Source organism: Narcine bancroftii, chromosome 11 (genome assembly GCF_036971445.1).
Source record: "Narcine bancroftii isolate sNarBan1 chromosome 11, sNarBan1.hap1, whole genome shotgun sequence".
Classification (NCBI taxonomy): domain Eukaryota; kingdom Metazoa; phylum Chordata; class Chondrichthyes; order Torpediniformes; family Narcinidae; genus Narcine; species Narcine bancroftii.
The window spans coordinates 99608995-99636227 of NC_091479.1; the positions used below are offsets into that span (position 1 = coordinate 99608995).

Sequence of the window (27233 nt, forward strand, 5' to 3'; positions counted from 1 at the left end):
ATTTCCAGCGCGATGACGTCATGGGGGGCCTCGATTGAGGCCAATGGGGATCGAGCTCCCTTCCAGCCGATGATTGGGGGGAGGGAACCTCGCAAATCAAATCCCGTCAGTTTTTAATCTCCACTTCAGACAGAGGGGACACGTTCACTACAGACATGCAGTGAGGTTTTCTTCCTGTTTCTTTAACCGAATGGGCTTCAGCCGGTTTGTTTCCGGAGGTCGTGACCCAGCCGCCCGGCGTGGCCCAGGCCGTTTCCGGTCGTGGTGACTCCCCACGCGAGGAGTGTTGAGGAGGGCGCCTGGGGATGAGGGAAGGTAGGTGTCCAGGAGAGGGGGGTGTCCGAGCTCCAGGCCCCAGACACACCGCCTCCTGTGGTTCTGTCGCTATCGGCTCAGCCAGCAGCCCCTGCCTTGTGACCCGCCCTCTTCTTTCTCCCCCCCCCCCCCCCAACCCCGGCCCTGCCTTGTGACCCTCCCCTCTTCTCCCCCCACACCCCGGCCCTGCCTTGTGACCCTCCCCTCTTCTTTCTCCCCCCCGCCCACCCCGGCCCTGCCTTGTGACCCTCCCCTCTTCCCCTCCAACCCCAACCCTGCCTTGTGACCCTCCCCTCTTCTCCCCCCACACCCCGGCCCTGCCCTGTGACCCTCCCCTCTTCTTTCCCCCCCCCCCAACCCCGGCCCTGCCTTGTGACCCTCCCCTCTTCCCCTCCAACCCCAACCCTGCCTTGTGACCCTCCCCTCTTCTCCCCCCACACCCCGGCCCTGCCTTGTGACCCTCCCCTCTTCTTTCTCCCCCCCGCCCACCCCGGCCCTGCCTTGTGACCCTCCCCTCTTCCCCTCCAACCCCAACCCTGCCTTGTGACCCTCCCCTCTTCTCCCCCCACACCCCGGCCCTGCCCTGTGACCCTCCCCTCTTCTTTCCCCCCCCCCCCAACCCCGGCCCTGCCTTGTGACCCTCCCCTCTTATTTCTCCCCCCCCCCCACCCCGGCCCTGCCTTGTGACCCGCCCTCTTCTTCCGCCCTCTTCTTCCCCCCCCCCCCCCAACCCCGGCCCTGCCTTGTGACCCTCCCCTCTTTTCCCCCTGCCCACCCCGGCCCTGCCTTGTGACCCTCCCCTCTTCTTTCTCCCCCCCCGCCCACCCCGGCCCTGCCTTGTGACCCTCCCCTCTTCCCCTCCAACCCCAACCCTGCCTTGTGACCCTCCCCTCTTCTCCCCCCACACCCCGGCCCTGCCTTGTGACCCTCCCCTCTTCTCCCCCCCACACCCCAGCCCTGCCTTGTGACCCTCCCCTCTTCTCCCCCCCACACCCCGGCCCTGCCTTGTGACCCTCCCCTCTTCCCCTCCCACCCCGGACCTGCCTTGTGACCCTCCCCTCTTCTTTCCCCCCCACCCCCCCCGCCCTGCCTTGTGACCCTCCCCTCTTCCCCTCCCACCCCGGCCCTACCCTGTGACCCTTCCCTCCCCCTCCTTCCCCAGCCCTGCCTTGTGACCCTCCCCTCTTCCCCTCCCACCCCGGCCCTGCCTTGTGACCCTCCCCTCTTCTTTCCCAGCCCCCGGCCCTGCCTTGTGACCCGCCCTCTTCTTCCGCCCTCTTCTTCCCCCCCCCCCCCCAACCCTGGCCCTGCCTTGTGACCCCCCCCTCTTCTTTCTCCCCACCCCCACCCCGGCCCTGCCTTGTGACCCTCCCCTCTTTTCCCCCCGCCCACCCCGGCCCTGCCTTGTGACCCTCCCCTCTTCCCCTCCAACCCCAACCCTGCCTTGTGACCCACCCCTCTTCTCCCCCCACACCCCGGCCCTGCCTTGTGACCCTCCCCTCTTATTTCTCCCCCCCCCCACCCCGGCCCTGCCTTGTGACCCGCCCTCTTCTTCCGCCCTCTTCTTCCCCCCCCCCCAACCCTGGCCCTGCCTTGTGACCCTCCCCTCTTCTTTCTCCCCACCCCCACCCCGGCCCTGCCTTGTGACCCTCCCCTCTTTTCCCCCCGCCCACCCCGGCCCTGCCTTGTGACCCTCCCCTCTTCTTTCTCCCCCCCCGCCCACCCCGGCCCTGCCTTGTGACCTTCCCCTCCAACCCCAACCCTGCCTTGTGACCCTCCCCTCTTCTCCCCCCACACCCCGGCCCTGCCTTGTGACCCTCCCCTCTTCTCCCCCCCACACCCCGGCCCTGCCTTGTGACCCTCCCCTCTTCTCCCCCCCACACCCCGGCCCTGCCTTGTGACCCTCCCCTCTTCTCCCCCCCACACCCCGGCCCTGCCTTGTGACCCTCCCCTCTTCCCCTCCCCTCTTCCCCTCCCACCCCGGACCTGCCTTGTGACCCTCCCCTCTTCTTTCCCCCCCACCCCCCCCCGCCCTGCCTTGTGACCCTCCCCTCTTCCCCTCCCACCCCGGCCCTACCCTGTGACCCTCTCCTTCCCCGGCCCTGCCTTGTGACCCTCCCCTCTTCCCCTCCCACCCCGGCCCTGCCTTGTGACCCTCCCCTCTTCTTTCCCAGCCCCCGGCCCTGCCTTGTGACCCTCCCCTCTTCTTTCCCAGCCCCCGGCCCTGCCTTGTGACCCTCCCCTCTTTCCCCCTCTCCACCCCGGCCCTGCCTTGTGACCCTCCCCTCTTCCCCTCCCACCCCGGCCCTGCCTTGTGACCCTCCCCTCTTCCCCTCCCACCCCGGCCCTGCCTTGTGACCCTCCCCTCTTCCCCTCCCACCCCGGCCCTGCCTTGTGACCCTCCCCTCTTCCCCTCCCACCCCGGCCCTGCCTTGTGACCCTCCCCTCTTCCCCTCCCACCCCGGCCCTGCCTTGTGACCCTCCCCTCTTCCCCTCCCACCCCGGCCCTGCCTTGTGACCCTCCCCTCTTCCCCTCCCACCCCGGCCCTGCCTTGTGACCCTCCCCTCTTCCCCTCCCACCCCGGCCCTGCCTTGTGACCCTCCCCTCTTCCCCTCCCACCCCGGCCCTGCCTTGTGACCCTCCCCTCTTCCCCTCCCACCCCGGCCCTGCCTTGTGACCCTCCCCTCTTCCCCTCCCACCCCGGCCCTGCCTTGTGACCCTCCCCTCTTCCCCTCCCACCCCGGCCCTGCCTTGTGTCCCTCCCCTCTTCTTCCCCCCCCCCACCCTGGCCCTGCCTTGTGACCCTCCCCTCTTCCCCTCCCACCCCGGCCTTGCCCTGTGACCCTCCCCCTTCTTCCCCCCTCCCCGCCTTGCCCTGTGACCCTCCCCCCCACCCCCCCTCCGGTGCTGCCTTGCGACCTGCTTTTCCCACCCCCCCCCTCCCCCCCTCCCCCACTCCAGTAACCCTCCACACCCCCTCCTTGCCCCAGCTCAATTACCCTATTCCCTGGACTCACTAGCTCGCCTGGCTGGCCATGCTCCCTTGTCCTCCGCACTTGCTCTTTCCCAACTGGTCACTATTTATTTTGCCCCTTCTCCTCCTTTTCCATTCTCTTAAATTCGCATCCTAAACAACCCAGCTGCTACCTCCTGCAACCCCTCCTGCTCATCCTCTTAGCTCTTGCCTCTCTACTACTTTGGGGAGTGGTGGGGTTGATGAAGGGCATGGTTAATTTTTTTCCTTTTGATGAATTTTTTAAAATCTCTCTAAATCATTGCTGCGTCCAGATGCTCCTTAACTCAATATCTGAACTGTTATATGCGTCTTGCCATTCAAAAAATCATCTGGAATTTTTCCTGCAGCAGCCCAAGACATTTTTGCAGCCAGCCTGCGGTCTAAACTGAACTGTAGCCTGTCAGCAACAAAATGCTAATGAATACACCCGACCGCCTCGCTCCTATCCCCTGCTGTCCACAGCTGGAAATGCTCTGCCAGCGCCAGGGATATGTAGAGCGGTCCCAGCTGTGTGGGGGATTATGAGCCAGCTGCCGCCTGCTTCTCTCCCGCTCGGTGCTTGGTGCTGAGAATCACCTTTCTGTTGAAGGTAGAGAGGGTGCCCTATTAAAAATGGAGAATATTTGCACAATATTTTTTAAACTCTTCTATTTGGAGGCAACTTTCATGGCAAAGAGAGCTGCAGAGTCCCCTATGGTTTCCTATGGAAGAACTCTTTAAAAAGAGTTCATTCTGATGCGAGTTTACTGCATTTGCACTATTTGTGATGTCTGATTCATTTAACACCCCATGCCCCCGGTTTTGTGCAATTTTGAAACATTGCATTGGCTTAAAGGGATGCCCTTTTTAAAATGATTCTGAAATCCAGAAAATTCCAAACAATGGCAGGTGTCCAGTCCCAATGAGCCTGGATAAAAGGTTAGGCACCTGTATTAAACTTAAATGTAGTGATTCAGCAGGGTAGCAGGCCCTTCTAGCCCATGAGTCCGTGCTGCCAAAATACACCCAATTAACCAACAATGCCCGTACGTTTTGAATGGTGGGAGGAAACCCATACAGGCATGGGGAGAAGGTACCAATTCTTTACAGATAGTGCAGGATTCAGTCTTTGGCACTGTAACACCGTTGAGCGAGCCACTATACTAACCACTCCAATAACCATATGTAGAATTGAAAGGTTAATATCGACAATGAAGTTACCAGGTAGCAAAAGCTGATTTATTCTCTTGGAAGGAAACACTTCATCCAGGTGCATTTCCAGATTTCCTTCTGAGCCAGTCAACAAACCACTCTGTCCTCGGGCAATTCGAGATGAACAGTGAATGATAGTTACGTCAATGATGCCTCCATCCTGTAGAAGAATGACAGAAAAGATCTCTGATGGCAGCGGAGTTATTTAACATGTGCCTCAATGTCAAAGTGCACTTGCTTTTTTTTTTGAATTTAAAGAGTTTTGATATGCAGCTCGAGCCCGTGCTGTTCAATTAACCTACAACTCCTGTTCCTTTTAAAGGGTGGAGGAAACTGGAGAATCCAGAGGAAGTTCATGCAGACAGCACCGGATTTGAACAGGCATTGCTGCCACTGTAAGAGTGTTGTGCTAACTGCGCCCCTAAATGTTGAGGCTCTTACACCAGGGGAGCACAGCAGTCGGCCCTGAATTCCACTGTGCATGGGATCACCCCAAAGTTTACAGTCATGCAACTTTGATAGAAAAAAAAATAGATGGGCAGACAATTATTTAGATGGGAGAAAAATTAAAATTGGGAGATGCAAAGAGACTTGGTATCCTCATGCAGGATACCCTTACAGCGTGGTCTTCTAACCCAGGTCGTTGGCTCTACAAAACCTCTATAAAAGCTCACGCTTTCTCTACTTTCTCTAATCTGAAGGAAAATAAGTGAATGGAGATTTTTTAAACTGTTTCCTCTTGGTGTATCTTGATTTGAGGAAACAATGGAGAAATAGTTGGCTTAGGAAGTCGAGCTGCCATCAATGCAGCACAGCATCATTCACGGACAAAACCACAGATACAGCAAGTGCTTTGTGATGGCACCTCAAGTGGAGAGCGCCAAGTTCCTCCAAGTCTAAGAAGTGACCTATCCTGGTCACACAGTATCTCCTCACATGTCAGTAAGGTTAAACAGCAACTGCACTTGCTGTGAAGACTTGAGGCAGGCAAGGCTACCAGCCACCATATTGTCAACCTTCTACAGGAGCTCTGTCAAGAGTGCCCTGGCCAGCTGCATCACTGTGGAATGATTGCTTTAGAGTTTAGAGCATTAGTTTTGAAATCGATCTACAAGACTGAAAGAGTGGCAGGTCTACCACCTCTTACACCCCTCCCTCCCCCTTCAACATGATCTACTGGGATTGTTGTCTGAAGAGGGCTTGCAAAATTGTTAAGGACACCTACCACCATGCATCTTTCTGCTACTCCTGTTGTGAAAGAGATACAGAAGTATCAAAGCCAGCACCACCAGGATGAGAAACAGCTTCTTCCCACGGGTGGTGAGAATGCTGAATGACTAATGAACTGCTCATACAAACCCTCTGAGACTACTATTAATTAAGCAATATTTTTATGTATGTACTGCACATGTATCGCTTGTCTGGTTTCGTTTTCATGACTGGAGAACACTACTTCTCTGGGTTGTACAATCAGATGATAATAAACAGCTCTTGCGTGTGGGTGTCATCATTCAATTATGTGGAGTTTGTGATTACGTAAATGTCACTCTTGCTTAGTTTAACCTGACAATGTGTGTTTTGCTGTTATTTGATAGATGCTCATAGGCTGTATGTGGGAGGAGAGCAAACCCACTGTCGAAGATAGGTAATCAGCACAATGGATGAGCAAGCTCTTCTGGGATTGAGCCCAAATGCAGATGCCAGTTTCAGGCAGAGGGTGAGTGAAGTTGCCTGAATTACCGTGTTGTCAGTGTGGTGAATTGTTGTGCACAGATGAAGTTCAAAATCTGCATGCAAGCTTTAGATGATCACCATTGAAAATTGATATACAAAACGTGCTATTCGATGTAAAGAAACATTTTAGAAATTTGCAAGTACTTTTTATATTAAAAAATTGATTCCTGCTAAATATGAAATCTTTGTGTTCTGTCGCAATGCCATGTTGGTGTATAATGAAACCTTGTGGTTACATTTGTAATTTTTGATATCAAATTATTTCTCTTGCATTGAATTAATCAGGAAGTGGACAAGCTTTATCATCTTGATTTGAAAAATGTTTTGGTTTATTTGTTAGAGTAATAATGTGGTGAAACACTAGCTTGTATGCACGTCAGTCATGGCCATCCAGTGGCAAATAAGGAAGTGTTGCTGAAAGAGAAATTGATCAGCGATCTACATGTATTAACTCCCATCTGTAATGCTTTCATCTCAATCTCTGCATCAGCAAGTTTGCTGACTCTCATACGCTTGCCTTTGTAATCAATAGACATTAATGTTCAGTTGTCTGTTCTTTGATCCTAGTCTGAAAATCCTGTGTTTACAGATTTTAGATTTATTTGTCAGAGTACATACATAACATCACATACAACCTTGAAATTCTTTCCTGCAAGTGAGGCAGGATTACCACTTATTGTTAGTGGGGGAAAAAACCAAACAATGTACAAATGAATGTAAACAAACTCTGCAGAGAGAATAAAAAACAGTGCACAAGTGAGTGTCCTTAAATGAGTCTGATGAGTTTGTTGTTGAGGAGTCTGATGGTGGAGGGGGCAGCTGTTCCTGAACCTGGTGGTGCGAGTCTTGTGGCATTGATACCTCTTTCCTGATGGCAGCAACGAAAACCGAGCATGTGCTGGGTGGTGTGGGTCCTTGATGATTGCTGTTGTTCTCTGACAGCAGTGTTCCCTACAGAAATTCTCGTTAGTGGGTAGGGTTTTGCCTATGATGTTCTAGGCTGTGTCTACTACCTTTTCCAGGGTTTTCCACTTGGGGCTATTGGTGTCCCCGTATCAGACCATGATGCGGCCGGTCAGCACACTTTCCACCACACATCTGTAGAAATTTGCCAAGGTTTCTAGCGATACACCAAACCTAAAACCCCCGAAGAGGCGCTACTGTGCTTTCTTCTCGATGCCATTAGTGTGTTGGAACCAGGAAAGATCCTCCGAGAAGTAGGTCTTCTGATGGTTTATAACTGATTCTGGAAACCTAAATTAGGTACTTGTTAAGGAAAGTCTTGATTCTTAAGGTCTTTAAAATTTTGACCTCAACAATATATTACATCTTTCTGCCTGCCATCCCCCAATTCTGGCTTCTGAAATATTTGAATTGTTCTTTCATTAGGTCAGCGTGTCTTAAGCTGGCGAAGTTCAAGTTTCGCCAATTCTTTATGGGACTTTAATTTGGCTCAGGCCCTTTGGTCAACTGTCCTCACACCTTTTATGTTATTTTAGGGGGAGAGAGGCTGAGTTATTTTAGCCCCTTCCCAGACCACCGGGAATTTTGCTGTGGTGGAAATTTTTTGTGAAATGTGCCTTTGTTGCAGCCTTGTTTTGCATAATCCTTGTTCGTTAAATTAGTAGCATTTGTTGTGTTGCCGTAGGCCCCTATTACAAACGCACAGACTAATGATTTTGGTGTTATTTTGAGAACGCCTTAAAATATTGACTAGAGAACTGGAGCGCATTCCATTGTGAATGTTGACGATTCAGCAAGTTTAACGCTGATTGTGAACAACAACTTATTTGCCAAGACAATAAAAGACTATTAACCATTGGGTAAGGCATATGACCCAGTATAACAAATCCTTCGAACCATGTATGGAAAAAGGATTGGGAATTGTTGCCACAGGCAGTTGTGGAGGGTAGATCATTGGGTGTATTTAAGGTTGATAGAAAGAGCATCAAAGTTTATGGGGAGAAGGGTGGGGCTGAGTGGGGAAAATGGATCTGCTCATGATTAAATGGTGGGACAGGACTGCTGCTGGACCTAACACAGAGTTTCATTTTGCTTGGATCATTACCTGTATGTCATGTCCAGAGATCCATGTGCTTTAGGTCTGAAGGCAGTGTGCATGCTCTCCCTGGAAAGTGTAAACTTGATGGCTTATTCTGTTCTCATCACTTGTGTACAGAAATGAGAATTGCAGTGTATAGGAGGGAAAAGAAACTTCAAAACCTAATCAAACAGAAAATGCTGGGAATAGTCAGTTTGGACTATGTGGGAGGAGAAACAGTTGATGTTTCAGTTTGAAGACACAAAACCGGAAATGAGAGAAAACCTTGCTAAACTGTTGGGGGAGATGGAAGTTAGAGATTAGCAGTAATCTTACTGAATATCAGGAGCGGCAATCATCTCACTGAATAGTGGGTGCAGCTCGAGGGGTTAAATAGACAATTATGCATAATGTATACTTTTGACCAGCTGAATTTCTCCAACATTGTGTTTTTACTTCAACCATGGTGTCTGCAAACTTTCATGTTTTACTTCTGCCTACTGAAAAACTCTGAAATCTCTTCAAGGGATACCTACCCTGAAGAAGTTCATTGCTCTCTGAAGGTTCTGTGGGATTCTCTCACTGCTCTCATCTGTTCTTGTCCTCCCCCTCCCCCTGCACCAATTTGTTTGCATGCCTGTTGATATTTTCCTCATACCTTGATGAGGGGCTCAAGCCCGAAACATTAGTTATGTATAAATAAATAGACTTAGCCCAGCATGGTAACAGGCCATTTGGCCCATGAGTCCATGCTGCCCAATTAACCTGCACCCTTGGTACATTTTGAACAGTGGGAGGAAACCAGAGTCCCCGGGGAGAATGTACAAATTCCTTACAGACAACGTGGGGTTCAAATCCTGGTCTGGTTCCGATCGCTGGCACTGTAAAGGCATTGCGTTAACTGCTACTCCAACTGGGTTGCCCCCCCACCTTTGCTACATAAAGTACACACTGTTTGACTTGCTGAGTTTCTCAAACTTTTGTGTTTTTCTTCTTGGAGGGCATGGTGCCATGGCAAGGTGTGTAGCTGCCTCAGCACTAGTTACCTGACCTCCACTGTGGGGGGGGGGGTGAATGACCATTGCTATTTCCTCCCAAAGATGTGCTAAATTTAAATGTACAGCATGGGAACGGGCCCTTTTGGCCCATGAGCCTGTGCCACCCAATTACATCCAAATGACCTGCAACCCTCAGTACAACTTTGAAGGGTGTGAGGGAAAAACCACGCAGATGTGGGGAGACTGTACAATCTCCTTGCAAACAGCGCCGGATTTGAACCCCGGTCACTGGCACTGTAACAGTGTTGCACTAACCTCTGCACTAACCATTATGGGGAACACATGAAATATTGACAGATCTCTGCATCAGTAGTTAATAGACTTCATACAGTAACCCCTGGTATCTGGCACCTATGAGCATTGATAGATGCTGGATTAGTGAATTTTCTGGGTGCTTGAGATTGCATGTTACTTAATTAGCAAACCAACAGTGAAGGGTACCAATTTAAAAGTTCCATTCCTTTTACCTATTTATTTTCTACGATTTAATAAAAAAAAAATTGCCAGTTGCTTGGATTTTAGATAACAGGAGTTTTACTGTATTTCATGAAGACACAAGAGCCATCAAACTGGAGCAATCTCACCAATGCCATTTCCATTCTCTGCTTGTTTCTGTTTACGTATTATGCCTATCAAGTAATTCTCCACCCACATATCTATCTATGCCCTATGGGTAATTTAGAATAACTAATTAAGCTACCGCAAGGGGTTAATTTTGGCTATGAAAATATTAAACTATCTGCATCCAGCTGAGAACAAAAATGATGAACCTTTTGATTCATTCTTTAGGCCCTGGCTTACTTTGAACAGTTGAAGGTTTCCCACGATGCATGGCAGGTGTGTGCAGAAGCTTTAGCCCAGGGAATATACAGGTAAGCTATGCACTTCTCCTTTGGTGTCAATGTCATCAGTAGTCATAGTTTTTATGCTTTGAAAAAAATCGTAATTTTCTAAGCCAATGAGAAGAACAACATTGCTCTGAATTGGGGAAACTTAAAGGAGAGGGGGTTAAAAAAAAACAATGATTTCAATTGTCTTTCTTGTCCTCAGTGATGACCATGTAAAGTTCTTTTGTATTCAAGTATTAGAACATCAAATTAAGTTCAGGTAAGAGAAGCCCTTTACAGTATTTTGTTTGCATTTTAATTGTTTTTGAATTCATAAACCGTGTGTTATATTGATATGGCTTGTAATGGCAATAAAATAGCAATTGTTACCTTGTGAACTGGATAATGGCAAGATGGTTAAGGTTAAGATGATTTTATGATTTGAAAATTGGCAGTATTATCCGACTCAAGCATATAATCTGTGGGTGGTTAGTGGCAGGATGCGTAGATACCAGAAGCACAGAACATTACAGCATAGAAACAGGCCCTTTGCCCCTTCTCGTCTGTGCCAATCCATTTTTCTGCCTTGTCCCACTTAGTCCAAAGTCCTGCATACTTCTCCCATCCATGACCTGTCCAAATTCTTCTTAAATGTTAAAATTGAGCCCATATTCACCACTTCAGGTGGCAGCTCATTCCACACTCCCAGCACTCTTAAGTTTCCCCCTAAACTTTTCTCCTTTCACCCTCTACCTGGGTTCTCTGGTTTGTATCTCACCTACCCTTAGTGGAAAAAAGCCTACCTCCATTTATTCTGTCTATATCCCTCATAATTTTAAATATCTCTATCAAGTCTCCCCTCATTATTCTACATTCTAGGGAATAGAGTCCTGTTTAATCTTTCCCTGTAACTCGGTTCCTGAAGTCTGGGCAACATCCTAGTAAATATCTAGAAGATGAGGGAATTAAAAATACAACTGATTACTCAATTTCTTTTGGAAAGGAAACACCTGCTAGTTATTTATGGTGTCAATCTCCCTTGGAAACCTGTGTCAATTGCCTTATTATCAACTCCAATAAGGTTGCTCAAGCTTTTCTTGTAGAGCAGTCTGAGGTTTGGCCTACACCTGTAGACATTGCAGGTTTCCTTTATCTGTGCTCATCCCACTTCTAATCAAAGCAAATGTTTTATCTGTCTCCAAAATTACAAGCTAACTTTGTTTCTTGCACAGAGGCTGCCAGTGCCCTTTGAGCAGCAGAGTTAAGCAGTGACTCTCTATGTTTGATTCCTTGATTCAAAGATAGGAATTTTTACTTCAGCTGCTCTCCTTTTTGCTTGCAAAGCTACTTTTTGTAGCTTTGAGCTTCAATGCCTTTTCACTATTGGCAACCCAGAAGTCAGGAGGATAAGTTCAAGCCATACTTTGCCTCACCTAATTCGTCTCAGCACATCATGATTTATTGTTGGAGAGAATAAAGAATTAAATGCATAAAGGAAGATGACGTGCAGGTAACTTGCCTTCATGGACAAAAAGGGTAGAACATAGGAGCAGAGATATTTGGCTAGAAACATGCATAGAATCAAATAGTCGGTTTTCCTAACAAATCAGATAACTTGTCATTTCTCTACATTGTCCTCCATCCACTTGTTTAATGTAACAATATCTTCTTGAAGGTTCAGAATCTTCCGTTTAGTTTCTTTCCTGGCATTATAGAACCCTCACACCTCACTGCCAAAACTACCCATTCTTCACACACTTGGGGTGTCAGTGGTGATACCTATTGTCCTACCTGTCCATGGCATCATGTACTATCCCACTAAGACAACCCGTAAATTGGAGGAACGACACCTGATATTCCGTCTGGGCACTCTCTAACTGGATGGCATTAACATTGACTTCTCTGATTTCTGCTAATCTGCTCTCCTTCCTCCCCTCCCTTTCCCTTTGTCTTCTTTCCCTTGGCTCTTAACCCCCTTCCCTCTATTCACCGAGCCATCCCTTCCCCTGCTTGCTGCTGTGCCTTCCCTCCCTTACCCACCTCTTTCCTTTATGATCATGCACCTTCCCCTACCCGTCCTCTACCACCGTTTTGATCTGATGCCTGCCAGTAGTTTTTATACCTTGATGAAGGGCTCAAGCCTAAATCGTCGGTTACGTATCTTTTGCTGATGAAGTTCACTGTTTGACCTTCTGAGTTTCTTTAACATTGTTTTTACTTCAACCACTATCTATGCAGACTTTGGTGTTTTACTTGTGTTACTTATTCAGCAGTGAAGGCCATTGTTTCATTTGCCATTCTAATTGCTTGCCAACATGGTGTGGCTCCTCACACTTGGCTAAATCTCAGTCTCCACATTTGGATAAAATGCACGGACTTGTGCAAGAACATTGCTCAGAACATGACTGGCATGAATTTGCAGGTTTCCAGTTGGAGCTGACCACTTGGTCACAGACTTGCAGTGAGTTGAACACTGGTTCACATCAAAAAAACTGGTAGGTAGTTTGTCCCTCTCAGTCGAATGCCAAGTTGTGAGCAGGAGAGGAACTTGTTAGTCACTTGCAAATTAAATTTAAAGTTTTGGTTTTTTAAATTAAATTTAAAAATTAATATTTAGACATACAGCATGATAACAGGCGATTTCGGCCCACAAGTTCGTGCCGCCCAGTTTACATCCAATTAACCTGCACCCCGGTACGTTTTGAACAGTGGGAGGAAGTCGTACATGGAGAGAAGCTACAAACTCCTGATACAGTGCGAGATTCGAACCCTTGTCCCGATTTCCTGGCTCTGTAAAGGCATTGCGGTAACCACTATGCCAACCGTGCCGCTCAGCCTTTAAACGGAGCTGGATGTTTAAGGAGATAAAAGGGAAATTTGGCATTGTGGACTCGCTCAGTACATGTATCCTGGAGGTGCCTTGCCACTAATTTTTAAAATGCACACAAACGTTCACTCACAAATATGGTTTTGTGGATTTTGATGCTGTTTGGATAAGTTCTTGTGATATTTCAAGTCACTCACCTGAACCTTTATTGTCTTAATATTGTGGGTGTAGATGATGTATTGAGAGTGAGCTTTTTCTTAACATTACAGGTATGCTGCTCTGACTGAATCCCAGCACCAACTCATTAGGCAAACCATGATGACCTGGCTTCAGGCTCAAGTGAGTAGCGCAATAATCCTGCCCCAAACATTCAACACGCCAGGCAATATCTGAAACTATTCAAGTGACTCTTGACAACTTGATCAGCAAGTTGTATCAAAGGGTTTATTCTCAATGGCTATCAATTTTGAGTTGCTATTGTCCTTCAAGAATTCCCATTTGCTTTGGAAGAAAATGCTGGAAACTCAGCAGGTCAGACTATGTCTGTGGGAAGACACAGTCAGCATTTCAGATCAGAAGCACTTCAGAATTGGGTGGGAAACAATACACGCTTGTAAAGCTGCAGGGAGAGTGGTGGTGGGCTAAGTAACTTGGTTTCCTAGAGAGACTGGATCAAAGTAAGGTTATAGCAGATATGGATAGAGTAAAGCATCCAATTCTGCTAACAAAACAAAAATGGGTATTTTGGCTTGAATGACAAAGGTAAAGAAGAAAGTGGATAACAACGTGCAAAATCTTGAGCTGTTCGAGTTGGGTGAGGAGAGGGGAAGCTGTTCCCCTTTGGGGAGGGTTGAAGACTTGAGGGGCAAGTTTAAAGTGACTGATTAAATAAAATCTCACATTTGTGTGATCTCTGTGTAGGATTTGATCTTTTGCTATGAACCTCCCCTATCTTGCATACCCATCAATTCCTGCCACCCTATACAGTAATTTACAGTGGTCAATTAGTCGACCAACCTGCATGGGGGTGATTCACATCATCACACTGAGAGTGTACTGACTCCACACAAGGCTAACCTGAACCTGGGGCTTTGAGGTAGTAAACACTGCGTACCTTGCCACTGTAACCAAGAGAGACAAAGTATCTTTATATGTTATTATTGGTTAGATTGTGCACAATTCGACCAGCAGTCTGCCCTTGGATTCCTGCCATCATTGCCTTTCTTCCTTGCCATGGTATCCACAAGCTCTATTGTAGAATAAGCCAAGTGATAGCCAGGTCTCGTGTTGTGGAAACAGTGGTCTCGCGAAGGCCTTAATGTTCAGTTCCCTTAAAAGTTCAAATAGATTGGAATAATTAGTTATGTTTAAATTTGATTTATTACTGTTAAATTCCTGTCCAACAGACCTTAATCAAATTAATCCAGCCCATCTGAGCTCCCAATGTCCCAACCGTAGGCTCTTACCTAGACCCTGGCAGCTTGTCTCTCTGAACTCCCTGCACCCCAAATGCAGACTTACCACTTGGTCCTGCCTGCCCATCCAAGCTCTGGATGCCTCGACCAATGCAGGTACTTACTGTGGTCAAAAGCAGGATGTGTGCAATGGTCGTCCCCCTAAATTTTACCTTAAAATTTGGTCCACAGAATTCGACAAGTATGTATATATGTTTCAAAGTGCTCCTGAATAATGCATAGTTTACGTTTGTCTCTGTCCTTCGCAGTTGGTCAGTCCACACCAAGAGAAGACTTTCATTCGTAACAAAGCAGCTCAGGTCTTTGCTTTGCTTTTTTTAACCGAGTATCTGACCAAGTGGCCCAAATTCTTCTTTGATCTGCTCTCAATTGTTGGCCTTAATCCCCGAGGAGTTGATCTGTATTTGCGAATCCTTATGGCCATTGATGCAGAAGTGGTGGATCGGGACATTGTTCACACAGCAGAGGTGAGGACAATGAGTGTGAATCTGATTTTCCACAGTAATCTGCTAGGTTGCTTTATACTGAAATATGTCAGTCTTAAGCATGAGACAGTTTTGAAATTGTTGGCATTTGCAGTACAATAGTCATGTATTCTCTTCCAGTTACTATTTGTCTCCATCAGTATGTTTGTTTCAGTCACTGAAATTCAAACTCCTGACAGGCCCACAAAATAGCCTATTTATTTATTTGTTATTTATAAAGTAGCATACTCTGGCAAATGCACCACAGATTGGTGTTGATTTATCACCTGTTAACCATTAGGAATTTGTTACACCTTAAAAAAAGGCTTTGATTTGGATTCCTGAAATGCATCATCAAGAATTGGATATTTCTGAAAGGCATCAGGCAATAATTTTAACATTTTTGATGTTTTGTGACTTTAAATTTATGATGATTTCTCATTGGCATCAGAAACCACACAAACTTGCATCGGGGTAGATAAATTGACAATGGACCAAGGTTGCACATATTAAAAGTAAGCTTATTTTCTCTTTGGTTTGTAGTTTCTGATTCAATGTAGTGATAAAAGTTGTAGACTTCCATGATGTGCCTATTGCGAATTATTGTGGCATTGGGTTCTATTCCAACCTATTCTCTTGGTGTTGGTGAAAGTCCACGTGGTATCAGTACAAGGTGATTGAGAACAGGATCTACAGTCTTCCTTGCCTTTTCCCTCAGCCCTTCAGTAAATAGGAATATTTTATACAGGAAATGTGTTAAAAATCTGAGAATTTTTTAAATATAATTTTTTATTTTTCACACTGTGAACCATAACCAAAATACATAGAAACATTTCCCTCTTAAATATACACAGTGGCATTTTCTCCCCTTCCCTCCCCCCTCCAAAATCAATAAACATTCATCATATACAATACAATAAACCATTAAACAATGTCATCACACAATGAAAAATAAATAATAAAAATGTGTCATCTACTTTTACACACTGGATCAAGTAATTTTGTCTTATCATTTTAGGGGGTGGAGGTGCGAGGCAAGCCCTCTGTTCCGTGTACGGTTCCCAAATTTGTTCAAATAATGTGACTTTATTTTTTAAATTGTATGTTTTTTCCAATGGAATACATTTATTCATTTCCATGTACCATTGCTGTATTCTCAGGCTCTCTTCCGATTTCCAAGTTGACATTATACATTTTTTTGCTACAGTGCAGGCTATCATAAATCTTTTTTGCGCTTCATCCAGCTTGAGGCCTAATTCTTTACTACTTCTATTACTTAAAAGAAAGATCTCTGGATTTTTTGATATGTTGTTTTTTGTGATTTTATTTAATATCTGATTTAGATCTTCCCAAAACTTTTCCACTTTCTCACATGCCCAAATTGCATGTACTGTTCCCATTTCCTTCTTACAGCAAAAACATCTATCTGATACTGTTGGGTCCTTTTTTTAACTTTTGGGGTGTGATATATAACCTGTGTAACCAATTATACTGTATGATGTTTATTATATTCTTCATAGTTCCAGAACATAACTTTTCTCATGTTGCATTTTTTTATCTTTGTTTAAATTCTTTTCCCACTCTTGTTTGGGTTTATAGCTTATTTCATCATTTTCCTTGCAGCTTGATGTACACGTTTGTTATAAATCTTTTGATTATCATTGTGTCTGTAATCACATATTCAAAACTGCTTCCTTCTGGTAATCTTAGTCTGTTTCCCAATTTATCCTTTAAGTAGGCTTTCAGTTAATGGTATGCAAACATTGTACCATGAGTTATTCCATATTTGTACTTCATTTGTTCAAATGTTAATAAATTCTCAAAAAACAATTTTCTATTCTTTTAATTCCTTTTCTCTCCCATTCTCTAAAGGAAAGGTTATCTATTGTGAAAGGGATTAGCTTATTTTGCATCAATAATAATTTTGGTATTTGGTCATTTGTTCCTTTCTAAGTGAATCTTCCATATATTGAGTAAATGATGAGCTTTTATATTGTACTAACTTCCCACTTATAAATTATATGTTCCGGTACCTTCTCCCCTATTTTATCTAGTTCTATCTTAGTCCAATTTGGTTTTTCTCTTGTCTGATAAAAATCTGATAATACCTTAATTGTGCTGCTCTATAATAATTTTTAAAATTTGGTAACTGCAAATCACCTTGGTTGTACCTCTCTGTTAATTTATCTAACGCTATCCTCTTTCTCCCCTTTCCATAAAAATTTCCTTATTATTCTCTTTAGTTCATTAAAGAATTTTTCTGTTAAGGGAATTGGTAAGGATTGAAATAAGTATTGTATCCTTGGGAAAACATTCATTTTAATGTAATTTACCCTCCCAATCAACGTTAGCGGTAATTCTTTCCAATGTTTCAAGTCTTCTGCAATTTCTTTATCAGTGGCTGATAATTTAATTTATACAAGTGACTTAAATTATTATCTAACCTAATACCTAGGTATCTGATTGCTTGTGTTTGCCATTTAAATGGTGATTCTTTTTAAAATTCTCCATAATCCGCATTATTCATTGGCATCACTTCACTTTTATTTGCGTTGATCTTGTACCCCGATATTTCTCCATATTCCTTCAATTTCTTATTTAGTTCTTTTATTGATATTTCTGGTTCTGTTAAGTATACTATGATGTCATCTGCAAATAAACTGATTTTGTACTGCTCCTTTATTTTTATCCCTTTTATTTTATTTTCTGTTCTTATCAGTTCTGTCAATGGTTCTATTGCTAAAGCAAACAGTGAGGGAGATAATGGAGATCCCTGCCCAGTTGACCTTGTTAATTTAAATTGGTTCGATACATATCCATTTACTGTTACCTTTACCAATGGTGCATTATTCAATGCTTTAATCCAATTAATATATTTTTCTGGTAGGTTGAACCTCTGAAATACTTTGAATAAATAATTCCATTCTACTCTGTCAAAGGCTTTCTCTGTGTCTAAAGCAGCAGCCACTATTGGGTGTTTTGCTTTAAGTTGCCAGGCTAATATTTTGTTTTTTCTCCTAATTCATAATACTTTTGCTTAATTTTCATTGTTCTTCTCCACCTTATACATTTGTAATGCTTCGTATTTTTTTTTGTCTGCCAATTCTCTTATTGATATATCATCCCTTGTTGCTAGTTCCTTTTCTGTACTTACTATCTCCCTTTCCAACTGCTCTATTTCCTGATTGTAGTCCTTTTTCATCTTAGTTACATAACTTATTATCTGCCCTCTAATGAAGGCTTTCATTGCATCCCATAATATAAACTTGTCTATCACTGATTCCATATTTATTTCAAAGTATGTTTTAATTTGGCATTCAATAAACTCTCTAAATTCCAGCCTTTTAGGTAGCATGGAGTTTAACTTCCAGGGTGGGATGTCCTCCAGTTCTATTGCTAACAACAGGGGTGAATGATCAGATAGCAATTTAGCTTTATATTCAGTTTCCTAACTCTCCCTTGAATATGGGCTGACAACAAAAACATATCAATCCTTGACAATGTTTTATGCCTACTCGAATAATATGAGTATTCCTTCTCCCTTGGGTGCTTCCTCCTCCACATATCCATAAGTTTCATTTCGTGCATTGATTTAACCATACGTTTGGCCACTTTATTCTTTTTGCTAGTCTTTTGTCCAGTTTTATTCAACATTGGATCCAAATTAAGGTTAAAATCCCCTCCTATCAATATATTTCCTTGTGTAGCTACAATCTTCAAAAAAAATCTTGCATAAACTTTTGATCCTCCTCATTAGGTGCATATATATTGAGCAAATTCCAAAATTCTGAATATATCTGACACTTTATCATTACATACCTCCCTGCTGGATCTATTATTTCCTCCTCTATTTTGATTGGTACATTTTTATTAATTAATATAGCTACATTTTTAGCTTTTGAATTATATGATGCTGCCGCTACGTGCCCTACCCAGTGTCTCTAATTTATTATGTTCCACTTCAGTTAGATGCGTTACCTGCACAAATGCTATGTCTATTTTTTCTTTTTTCAGTAAATGTCATAGCCTCTTCTGTTTAATTTGGTTATGTATTCCAATAATATTTGTAGTCATATAATTCAACATGGCCATCTCATATCCTGTTTACACCTCATTCCACTTCCTCACCACCCTTTTCCCCATTTTTCATCTGTTTTCCCTTTTTAAACTCAATGTATGACAACACATTTAAAACATAAAATACTTCAACTCCCACATCCAATATTCCCTTAGCCCCAAATGTTCCACCCCCCCCTCCCCACTTTGAGTTGCCTCTTATCCCTTGCTGGGCAACCACAACTCCTCTCCTTTTGGATTGCGAACCTGTTTGCAAGCGTCAACTGATTTCACAGTGACGGTTATTCTCTCCCACCCAACCCCCCCCAGAAAATACTTTTTTTACAGATATAACAAAATTCACCCTCTTTTCCCCCTTCTTCCATTTTCTTTCCCTTCTTTAGTTCTTACATATACATTATTTTTACATTATATATATTTTATCGCCGTTCTTCATTCTTGTTACGACTCTTCATCTCTCCTTCTGTCCTGCAGGCGTTCTGCAAATTCTCATGCCTCCTCCGGATCCGAAAACCGTCTGTTTTGTTCCCCAGGGATAAATATTTTAAGCACAGCTGGATGTCTTAACATAAATTTATAACCTTTTTTCCATTGGATTGATTTTGCTGTATTAAACTCCTTCCTCTTCTTTGAGTTCAAAACTTATGTCTGGGTAAAAAAAATATTTTTTGACCCTAGTATTCCAATGGTTTGTCTTCTCTAATTTTATTCCTTGCCCGCTTCAGAATATTTTCTCTTGTCATATATCTCAAAAAATTTTACTAAAACTTATCTTGATTTTTGATGTCTGTGGTTTTGGAGCTCGTGTTCTGTGTGCCCTTTCTATTTCCATTCCTTCCTGCATTTCTGTCATTCCCAGGACCTTTGGGATCCATTCTTTTATAAATTCCTTCATGTCTGTGCCTTCTTCACCCTCCTTCAGGCCCACTATTTTTATGTTGTTTCTCCTACTTCTGAGCGAACAACTCTTGTGACTATAACTTTTTTATCACTTTCTTCCAATTTTCTTTTTAAGTCGTTTACTTCCATTTCTACAGCCGTTTCTCGTTCTTCCACATTTTCTACTCTTTTCCCTATTTCTGTCATGACCAGCTCTATTCTACTCACTTTTTCTTCTGTACTTTTCATTTTTCTTTTAATTTCACTAAATTCTAATGTCAACCATTTTAATGCTCTCATTTGTTCTTGAAAAAAAAACTATCTATATTCTGTCCATCTGTTTTACCTTCTATTTCTCTGTGTAGATCCTGGTCTTCATCTGTGTCTGTACCTGTATTTGTGTCTTCTCTTCCTTGTATCTCTTCTGACTTTCCTGATGAGTTGCTTGTCTCACTTTGCTGGGCTGCTTCTTTCCCTTCACTCCCTTTCCTGTCACTTTCCTCTTCCAGCTGAGAGTCCTGGTGTTGTGCATCCCTCAGCTGGTCGCCTTGTGTTTCCCCGCTCCTCTGCTGAGCCTCCCTCCCGTCGGTGTTCTTTTTAGTAAGCACAGTTGCGCACTTTTGTTTGTCTCAGAGAGCCATTTTTGCAGTCCAGTGGTCGCGACTCTGCGGGGTTGTCACCAACCTCTGAGAACGGGCTCTCTTCTCCACGACGGCTCCCTGTTTCTTCGTGCAGGTCAGCCCTTCTCCTTTCTCTTCCAGTGTCTTTTTTTCCCGTTGTTTTTACTTTTTCCTTCTTGGGTGCCATTTTCTTTCTTTTCTCTACAACTTTATCATTTGTTATGTTTTGTATTTCTTGAACTTTGTATTTTCTTCACTTTTTCTTTTCTGGAGAGGGCTGGTATTCCCCTACCGGACACTACTCCATCATGTGACTCCTAAAAATCTGAGAATCTTTAAGAAATACTTAGATCGTGGAATCTGTGAACATTATATGAGAGGGCAAGTAGTCTGGGGAAGCTAAGAGGAGAAAAGAAAGGGGCAAGCCTTGAGAGGGATGGAGGTGAGTGAAACCAAGCTGTGCCAAGTTAGGCAAGAGGGGATCAGATTGGTTGGTGTGTACAGGGATAGACTTCAGTTAACTTGAACCCACGTGTCCTTAGACCTTATTCTCAACATCTTGTGATAGCAGGTTTGCAAAGGTCATCCTATGTTAAATGAATCCCTTCAGGTTCTGTTTCAAGGTAGGAAAATAGGGGTGTCGTTCCTGGTCTCGAAGGACAACAGAAGGAAATAAATCTCCCTGCTTTCAAATAATCGGAGGCAGCGTTCTTTCACAGGTCCTATATTTCTTTCCGGTGACCTTGGCTCTTGCCTTGAAACTATAATTTGAAAATGGTGAGTGTCCCCTCTCCACTTCCTCCCTCTGCCTATTTGTTTCTCATGTAGAAGTGTCTAACTTTAATTCTAAATAAAAAGAAAAGTAAGTTTATTTAGGGAAATAAACAAATGCTTGGCTCTATGGGTAAGTCTGTATGATTAATTTTGGCAGTTTTATTCTGTAACAAAAGCCAAGTCTTCCTGCATTTGATTCTGTATGTGTTTGTATTAAACTTTTGCATATTTTAAGTTTGATTTCTTGTATAATGCCATCAGAATGATTTGTAGATCTCTTTTTAATGAAGGCTTTTTTTGTAACTAGGAGTGTAGGCGAAATACCTTAATAAAAGATGCAATGAGGGAACAATGTATACCAAACCTCGTGGAGTCTTGGTACCAGATCTTGCGCACCTATCAACAAACCAACTCCGAACTCACCTGTCAGTGCCTTGAGGTTGTAGGAGCCTTTGTCTCCTGGATTGACTTGAATCTAATAGCAAATGAAAGGTAGCTGTCTTTGGGAACAAACGTTGCTTTTTTTTGCATGCACAGTAGAACGAGCTTCTGTTTAACAAAAAGCCACAAGAATTTTGTTTGAGAATTGTTTCCTTCAGGAGGTAAACAGGTTGGATGGAGTGTAATATGTGTAGTATTTGTGGGCACTGTCTGTCACATTTATTACATTTTAACTGTTGGTGGCTTTTTATAAAGTAGCAAGTACTTAAAGTGACAGAAATTACAGATTCCGGAAATCTGAAATGAAAACAATGCAGGAGATCCTCAGCAAATCAAAACAGTTAATATTTTGGGTCATTGACCCTATCAATGTATTTATTAATTTTTGTATGACTGTCAAAAAAATCTATGCATTTTCCTCAGATTTACTTCATTCTTTCCTTTTGAGAAAATTAAAGTTGTTATTCCCACATAAAAAAATCCAAACTTCCACCTTGTGATTTGCTTCCACACAGATTCAAACTTGAAGGGGAGGGTTCTCCAAGCCTCACTCCCAATTTTATTTAACAGTGGGAGTTGCATATCTCTTTCTCACTGATAAACATTCTTCAGGACATTTTTGTTTGTCTGTGGATATTGAAGTAAATTTGTACTTATTTGAATTTGAATTTTTCCTAGCTGCCGTGGTGGGATTTGAACTAATGACTGAAATCAGGGAACCAAGTGTAAGGCAGTTCTGGATACAATGAGTTAAATGTTGAAGGAGCTCATTGGGATTGTGGATACTGCCTAATTCTTGAGTTCCTGCAGCAGTTTTTGTGCCATAGTGGTTTTGTTGTAAAACAATGTCTGTTTTGCCTGCCAGTTAAGGAAGGCTTTAATAGAAATACTCCCAAATGGTCATCTGAACACAGAAGAGAACTTGAGGTGGCATTCGAAGAGGTTATCCCTGATAATTTTATGGATTTTGTCTCTGACTGCAGGTTTTGCCAAATCTTGAAACAAATCTCCCAAGAGGATCCTAAATGTGTCGGGGGGGCGGGGCGGGGGGGTTGGTTACTGAAATCTTAAGGCAATTGTTCCACACCATTGATCTTTTAGTTGGGGAGGTTTACTTCTGCAGTTTGTGACAGGAAATGTAACCAAAAATACTTTGAAGGGATCAACCCCAATATGTTGGTTATGTAACTTTATCTTTGTTATATAAAGGACACTGTTTGACCCACTGAGTTTCTCCAGCATTGTTTTTAGTTCAACCATAGTGTCTGCAGACTTTCATGTTTTACTTTCTCATGTACTGACAAGCCAAGGCCACCCGTAAATTATTTAAAAAATAAAAAAAAAATGTAAGTATACAACATAGTAACAGGCCCACAGATCGATGCCGCCCAATTGACCTACAACCCCTGGTATGTTTAAGATGGTAGGGGAGCACCTGGAGGAAACCCAAGTAGGTTACGGGTAGAAGGTACAAACTCCTTACAGACAGTGCTGGATTCAAATCTTGGTCCTGATCACTGGTGCTGTAACAGTGTTGTGCTAACCATGTCAAAGTAATTGGAGGAGCAGCACCTAATTTTCCACCAGGCACTTCTCAACTTCTCCGGTTTCTGCTAGCCCACTCCCTATTCTCCCTCTCTTCCCCATCTCTCTCCTTTCCTCCAGCTCTCCACTCCCTTCCCCAGAGCCAACCCTCCCCCCCCCCCCCAAGTCTGACAGGCAGAAGAAAATGGGTGGATGTGCCCCTTCCCCCCCACCCCATCATTTAGTTCAAGTGTCTACCTACATGTTGTTCATACCTTGACGAAGAGCTCGAGGCCAAAACATTAGTTATGTAACTTTATCTTTGCTACATAAAGGACATTGCTTGACCTGCTGAGTTTCTCCAGCATCGTTTTTACTTCAATCACATGGTCTGCACTTTCATATTTTAATTCATGCAACACGAGTCTACCAATTTGTTCAGGCCAGATGAATCCTAGCACCAATATCTTCCATATCTTTTCTAGGTTTGTAAATGTGTTGCTCAGTCATATGTCAGTGGAAGTCCTCCGTGAGGAAGCCTGTGACTGTCTATTTGAAATAGTAAATAAAGGCATGGATCCTATTGATAAGACTAAACTTGTAGAATCGCTTTGTCAAGTGCTCATGGCTTCTGGTTTCTTCAACACTGAACAGGTCCGTGCCACACTACGATCACAGCAAGTATTAATTTTTCTTTGCATCTGGGTGGCTCCTTCAAAGGGTAATGATATTTTTATGGTATTTGTGTCCAGTATGTACAGTTGGTCATTGCTGTTAACACGATTAATACCATAATGGTAAGGGAGATGTGGCCAGAACCAATGGGTGCCCATTCAGGGCAGAGATGAGAATTTTCATCACTTAGAGGATTGAGAAGAGCACTGTGGCATCCAATTAAGCTACAACCCTATACATTTTTGGAGGGTGGGAGGAAACCCACGCAGACATGAGGAGAACTTACAAACTCCTTACAGACAGCACCAGATTTGAACCAGATTACTGGTGCTAACTGCTACACTAACTGTACAACCCTATTCTGTCAAAATAGCTACAAGTATGTAGCCTTGTAAAAGTTCAAAGTTCAGATTTATTGTCTGGGTACATGCCACAGAATTTCTGTGGGCCACAGAATTTCTACTTATCAGTTGTGCAATAAACTGGACTCAAGAAAAGATGTGTATACAAAAGAGAAAAGTGAAAACACATGGCAATCCAGATAATAAATAGTCAATAATAAATAATGTGGAAAGTAAGGAATTAGTCTCATGATTGAGATGGTTGTTTAGGAGTCTGGTGGAGGGGTATTAATTGCTCCTGAACCTGGTGGCATCGAATATTGTGGCACCTAGACCTCTTTCCTAATGGCCTAGGCTGCTACACATCAAGTGTGCTATTCAAAGATTGATTGAGTAATCTTGGTCTCTTCTGTGAACTTCAAAAGAAATGGGAGGTAACCTCACTAACATTCATAATTCTTTAGTTGATTTATTTGGACCTGACCAAGTCTCAAACTTGAGGAATAGGTCATTTAGGACCGAAGTGTGAAGAAAAGACTGTAATTCTCAACCTTTGAGGCTTTTGGAGCCTTTTAACTCTGGGTTTCTAAGTTTAAAGACACCAAGGGACATGAGGATACAGCTCGAAAATGGTGTTTGATGTTGAATGTCAGACCATCCTTGAGGGGCTGAATGGCCTGTTTATTCCTATCCAAGAACTTTCTGAATTTCAATGAAATGTTTGGTGAACTGGATTCCTCCTCAGCTCTCTGTAATCCTGCCACCAATCAGTGTCCTGGTTAGCGCACTGTTACAGTGCCAGCAACCTGGCTTTGAATACGGTGCTGTCTGAGAGGTGTTTGCAGATTCTCCCCATGTCTGAATGGGTTTTCTCTGATTTCGTCCCACCCTTCAAAATGTACGACATTTATAGGTTGATTGGTGTATTTGGGGGGCATGGGCTCGTGGGCTGGAAGGGCTTTGTAATCGTATTGTATGTCTAATTTAAATTGCCTTTAATCTAAGTCCCCTAGCTATTTGATCTCTTCAAGGAATTAAGCAACCCCAATTTAGCCCATTTTGGCCCCTGTTTTTATAATCTTAGTTAAATTGCTCCTCGATCTCTCTTGTGGTAAAAGACTTCTGTTTAGCATTCTCATTGGGGAAAGTTGCTCTGTCCTACAAGCGTCCTCTTAATTCTCCACCAGCCTTTCGAAGAAGATTCAAATTATTCAGGATGGTTCTGCGTAAATGCCCTGGCTTCTCAGTTGTGTTGTGGGAGAAACGGGACTTGCTGCTGCCAAATTAGTGTGCAATGGAGAAAATGGGGATTCGGAAATACAGAAATCATGTGCTTGTAGTGAGTGATGGTCCTAGAGACTGCTTGGAAACAGCATTGACCACCAATCACCTGTTTATTTGACGCCGACAAGCAATGTCTGACACAGTCCCTGTTGGAAAAAGAACAAGAGGATACAGTGAATGTTGCAAAAAGGTTGTAATTGAGAAATTCTCAATTGTTTTAATTTCATCAATGTAATTAGATTTTTCTTTTGTCTAGGAAGATGATGTTGACTTTTTGGCAAGGTTTTCCAAGCTGGTTAATGGCATGGGCCAGGCTTTAATTACCAGCTGGAGTAAACTGGTTAAAGCAGGGGATGTGAAGAATAGCCAGGTGACCCTGCAGGCTGTGGAAGCTAAAGTGCCCCTTCTACTTAAACTGCTGGTGCATGAAGACGACGACATTTCCTCCAATATAATTGGCTTCTGCTACGACTACCTTCACATGCTCAAACAAGTAAGTTGGAAGTGAGGGGAGTTTCCGTATTTTGTGTAAACGTTTGAAGAGTAAGCAAAATGTGTGTCTGCCTTTCCTATCCCTAACTCTAACTGGATTAATTATTCATTGATAACAAGCTATTCTGTCAGGTGATACTTGGAATTGGATGCAAATAAACTTAATGTGGTGAATAGCACCTTGCAAAATTGAAATTACAAGCATTCTTTTACGACTTCAAGATATGAAATTGAATGTCTTAACGTCTGTTTTTAAATTGATAGGATTTTTTTTTACTCAGGCTATCATTTAATGGCCCTTATCCTTGACAAATATTCTCTACAGAAACCTTAATTTCTGGAATTCATCTCTCTGATCCTTGCTCCTGTCAAATTCTAGTTTGAATCCATGTCTGGTTTCTAGTATTGATAGTAACTGAGAACATAAGAAATAGGATCAGGAGTCGGCCATCCGGCCTGTCGAGCCTGCTCTGTTATTCAATGCGATCATGGCTGATCTGATGATTGGCTCTTCACCTACCTGCCCCTTTCCCGTATTCCTTAATTCCCCTAGAAATCTATCCAACCTTGTCTTAAATATATTTTCCCTCTGAGAAAAGCAGTTCCTCTTCATCTCTGTTCTAAATTTACTTCCCTGAATCTTGAGCCTACTTCTGACTTATCCATGCCTTTCATATTTCTATAAGTTCCCCTTTCATTCTTATAAATTCCAGCGAGTGCAGTCCCAGATGACTCAATCTCTCCTCATAGGCCAACTTCATCTCTGGAATCAACCTGGTGAACCTCCTCCGCATCGCCTCCAAAGCCAGAACATCCTTCCTTAAGTCAGGAGACCAGAACTCCAGATGTCGTCTTTGTATGGTTGCAGCATAACCTCCCTGCTAAAAGATATCTTGTTTGGCATTTTGTGAAGCAAAAATCACTTAATATTTTTGGACACTTGCTAGTTGAAGATGGAACTGTGCAGGCATCACAGCAGGATCATAAATTGGGGCATTTTAATTATGGTGGTTGACCGTTTGCTGTGGCAGAGACATGGTTAGTCTTGGTTTTCTTCGATATAACTCTGAATTGTTTTCCTTTGTTGTGCTCAATTATTCTCTCAATTGTAATCTGGAATATCTTTGGCATTTATTAATTCATTTAATGGAAATGGTTGGGGATTCATCTGTAAATC

The 27233-nt window shown here is 43.6% G+C and overlaps 1 protein-coding gene across 10 annotated transcripts in view; it reads left to right on the forward strand.

Annotated features, from left to right (window-relative positions):
* xpot (exportin, tRNA (nuclear export receptor for tRNAs)) overlaps positions 1–27233 on the forward strand; it is a 147151-nt gene that overhangs the window by 92116 nt on the left and 27802 nt on the right. For 7 of the 10 annotated variants that reach the window (XM_069904223.1, XM_069904221.1, XM_069904227.1 and 4 more), the window contains 8 exons: positions 6119–6240; positions 10146–10228; positions 10407–10463; positions 13280–13349; positions 14734–14952; positions 21607–21791; positions 23750–23918; positions 25821–26057. In XM_069904223.1, coding sequence (XP_069760324.1) covers positions 6181–6240; positions 10146–10228; positions 10407–10463; positions 13280–13349; positions 14734–14952; positions 21607–21791; positions 23750–23918; positions 25821–26057 — 1080 coding nt within the window. In that variant the 5' untranslated portion in view covers positions 6119–6180. Of the gene's footprint in view, positions 1–91; positions 316–4845; positions 4919–6118; positions 6241–10145; positions 10229–10406; positions 10464–13279; positions 13350–14733; positions 14953–15410; positions 15465–21606; positions 21792–23749; positions 23919–25820; positions 26058–27233 lie in introns of those variants that run through there. The other 3 variants (XM_069904228.1, XM_069904226.1, XM_069904229.1) reach the window with 3 other exon arrangements.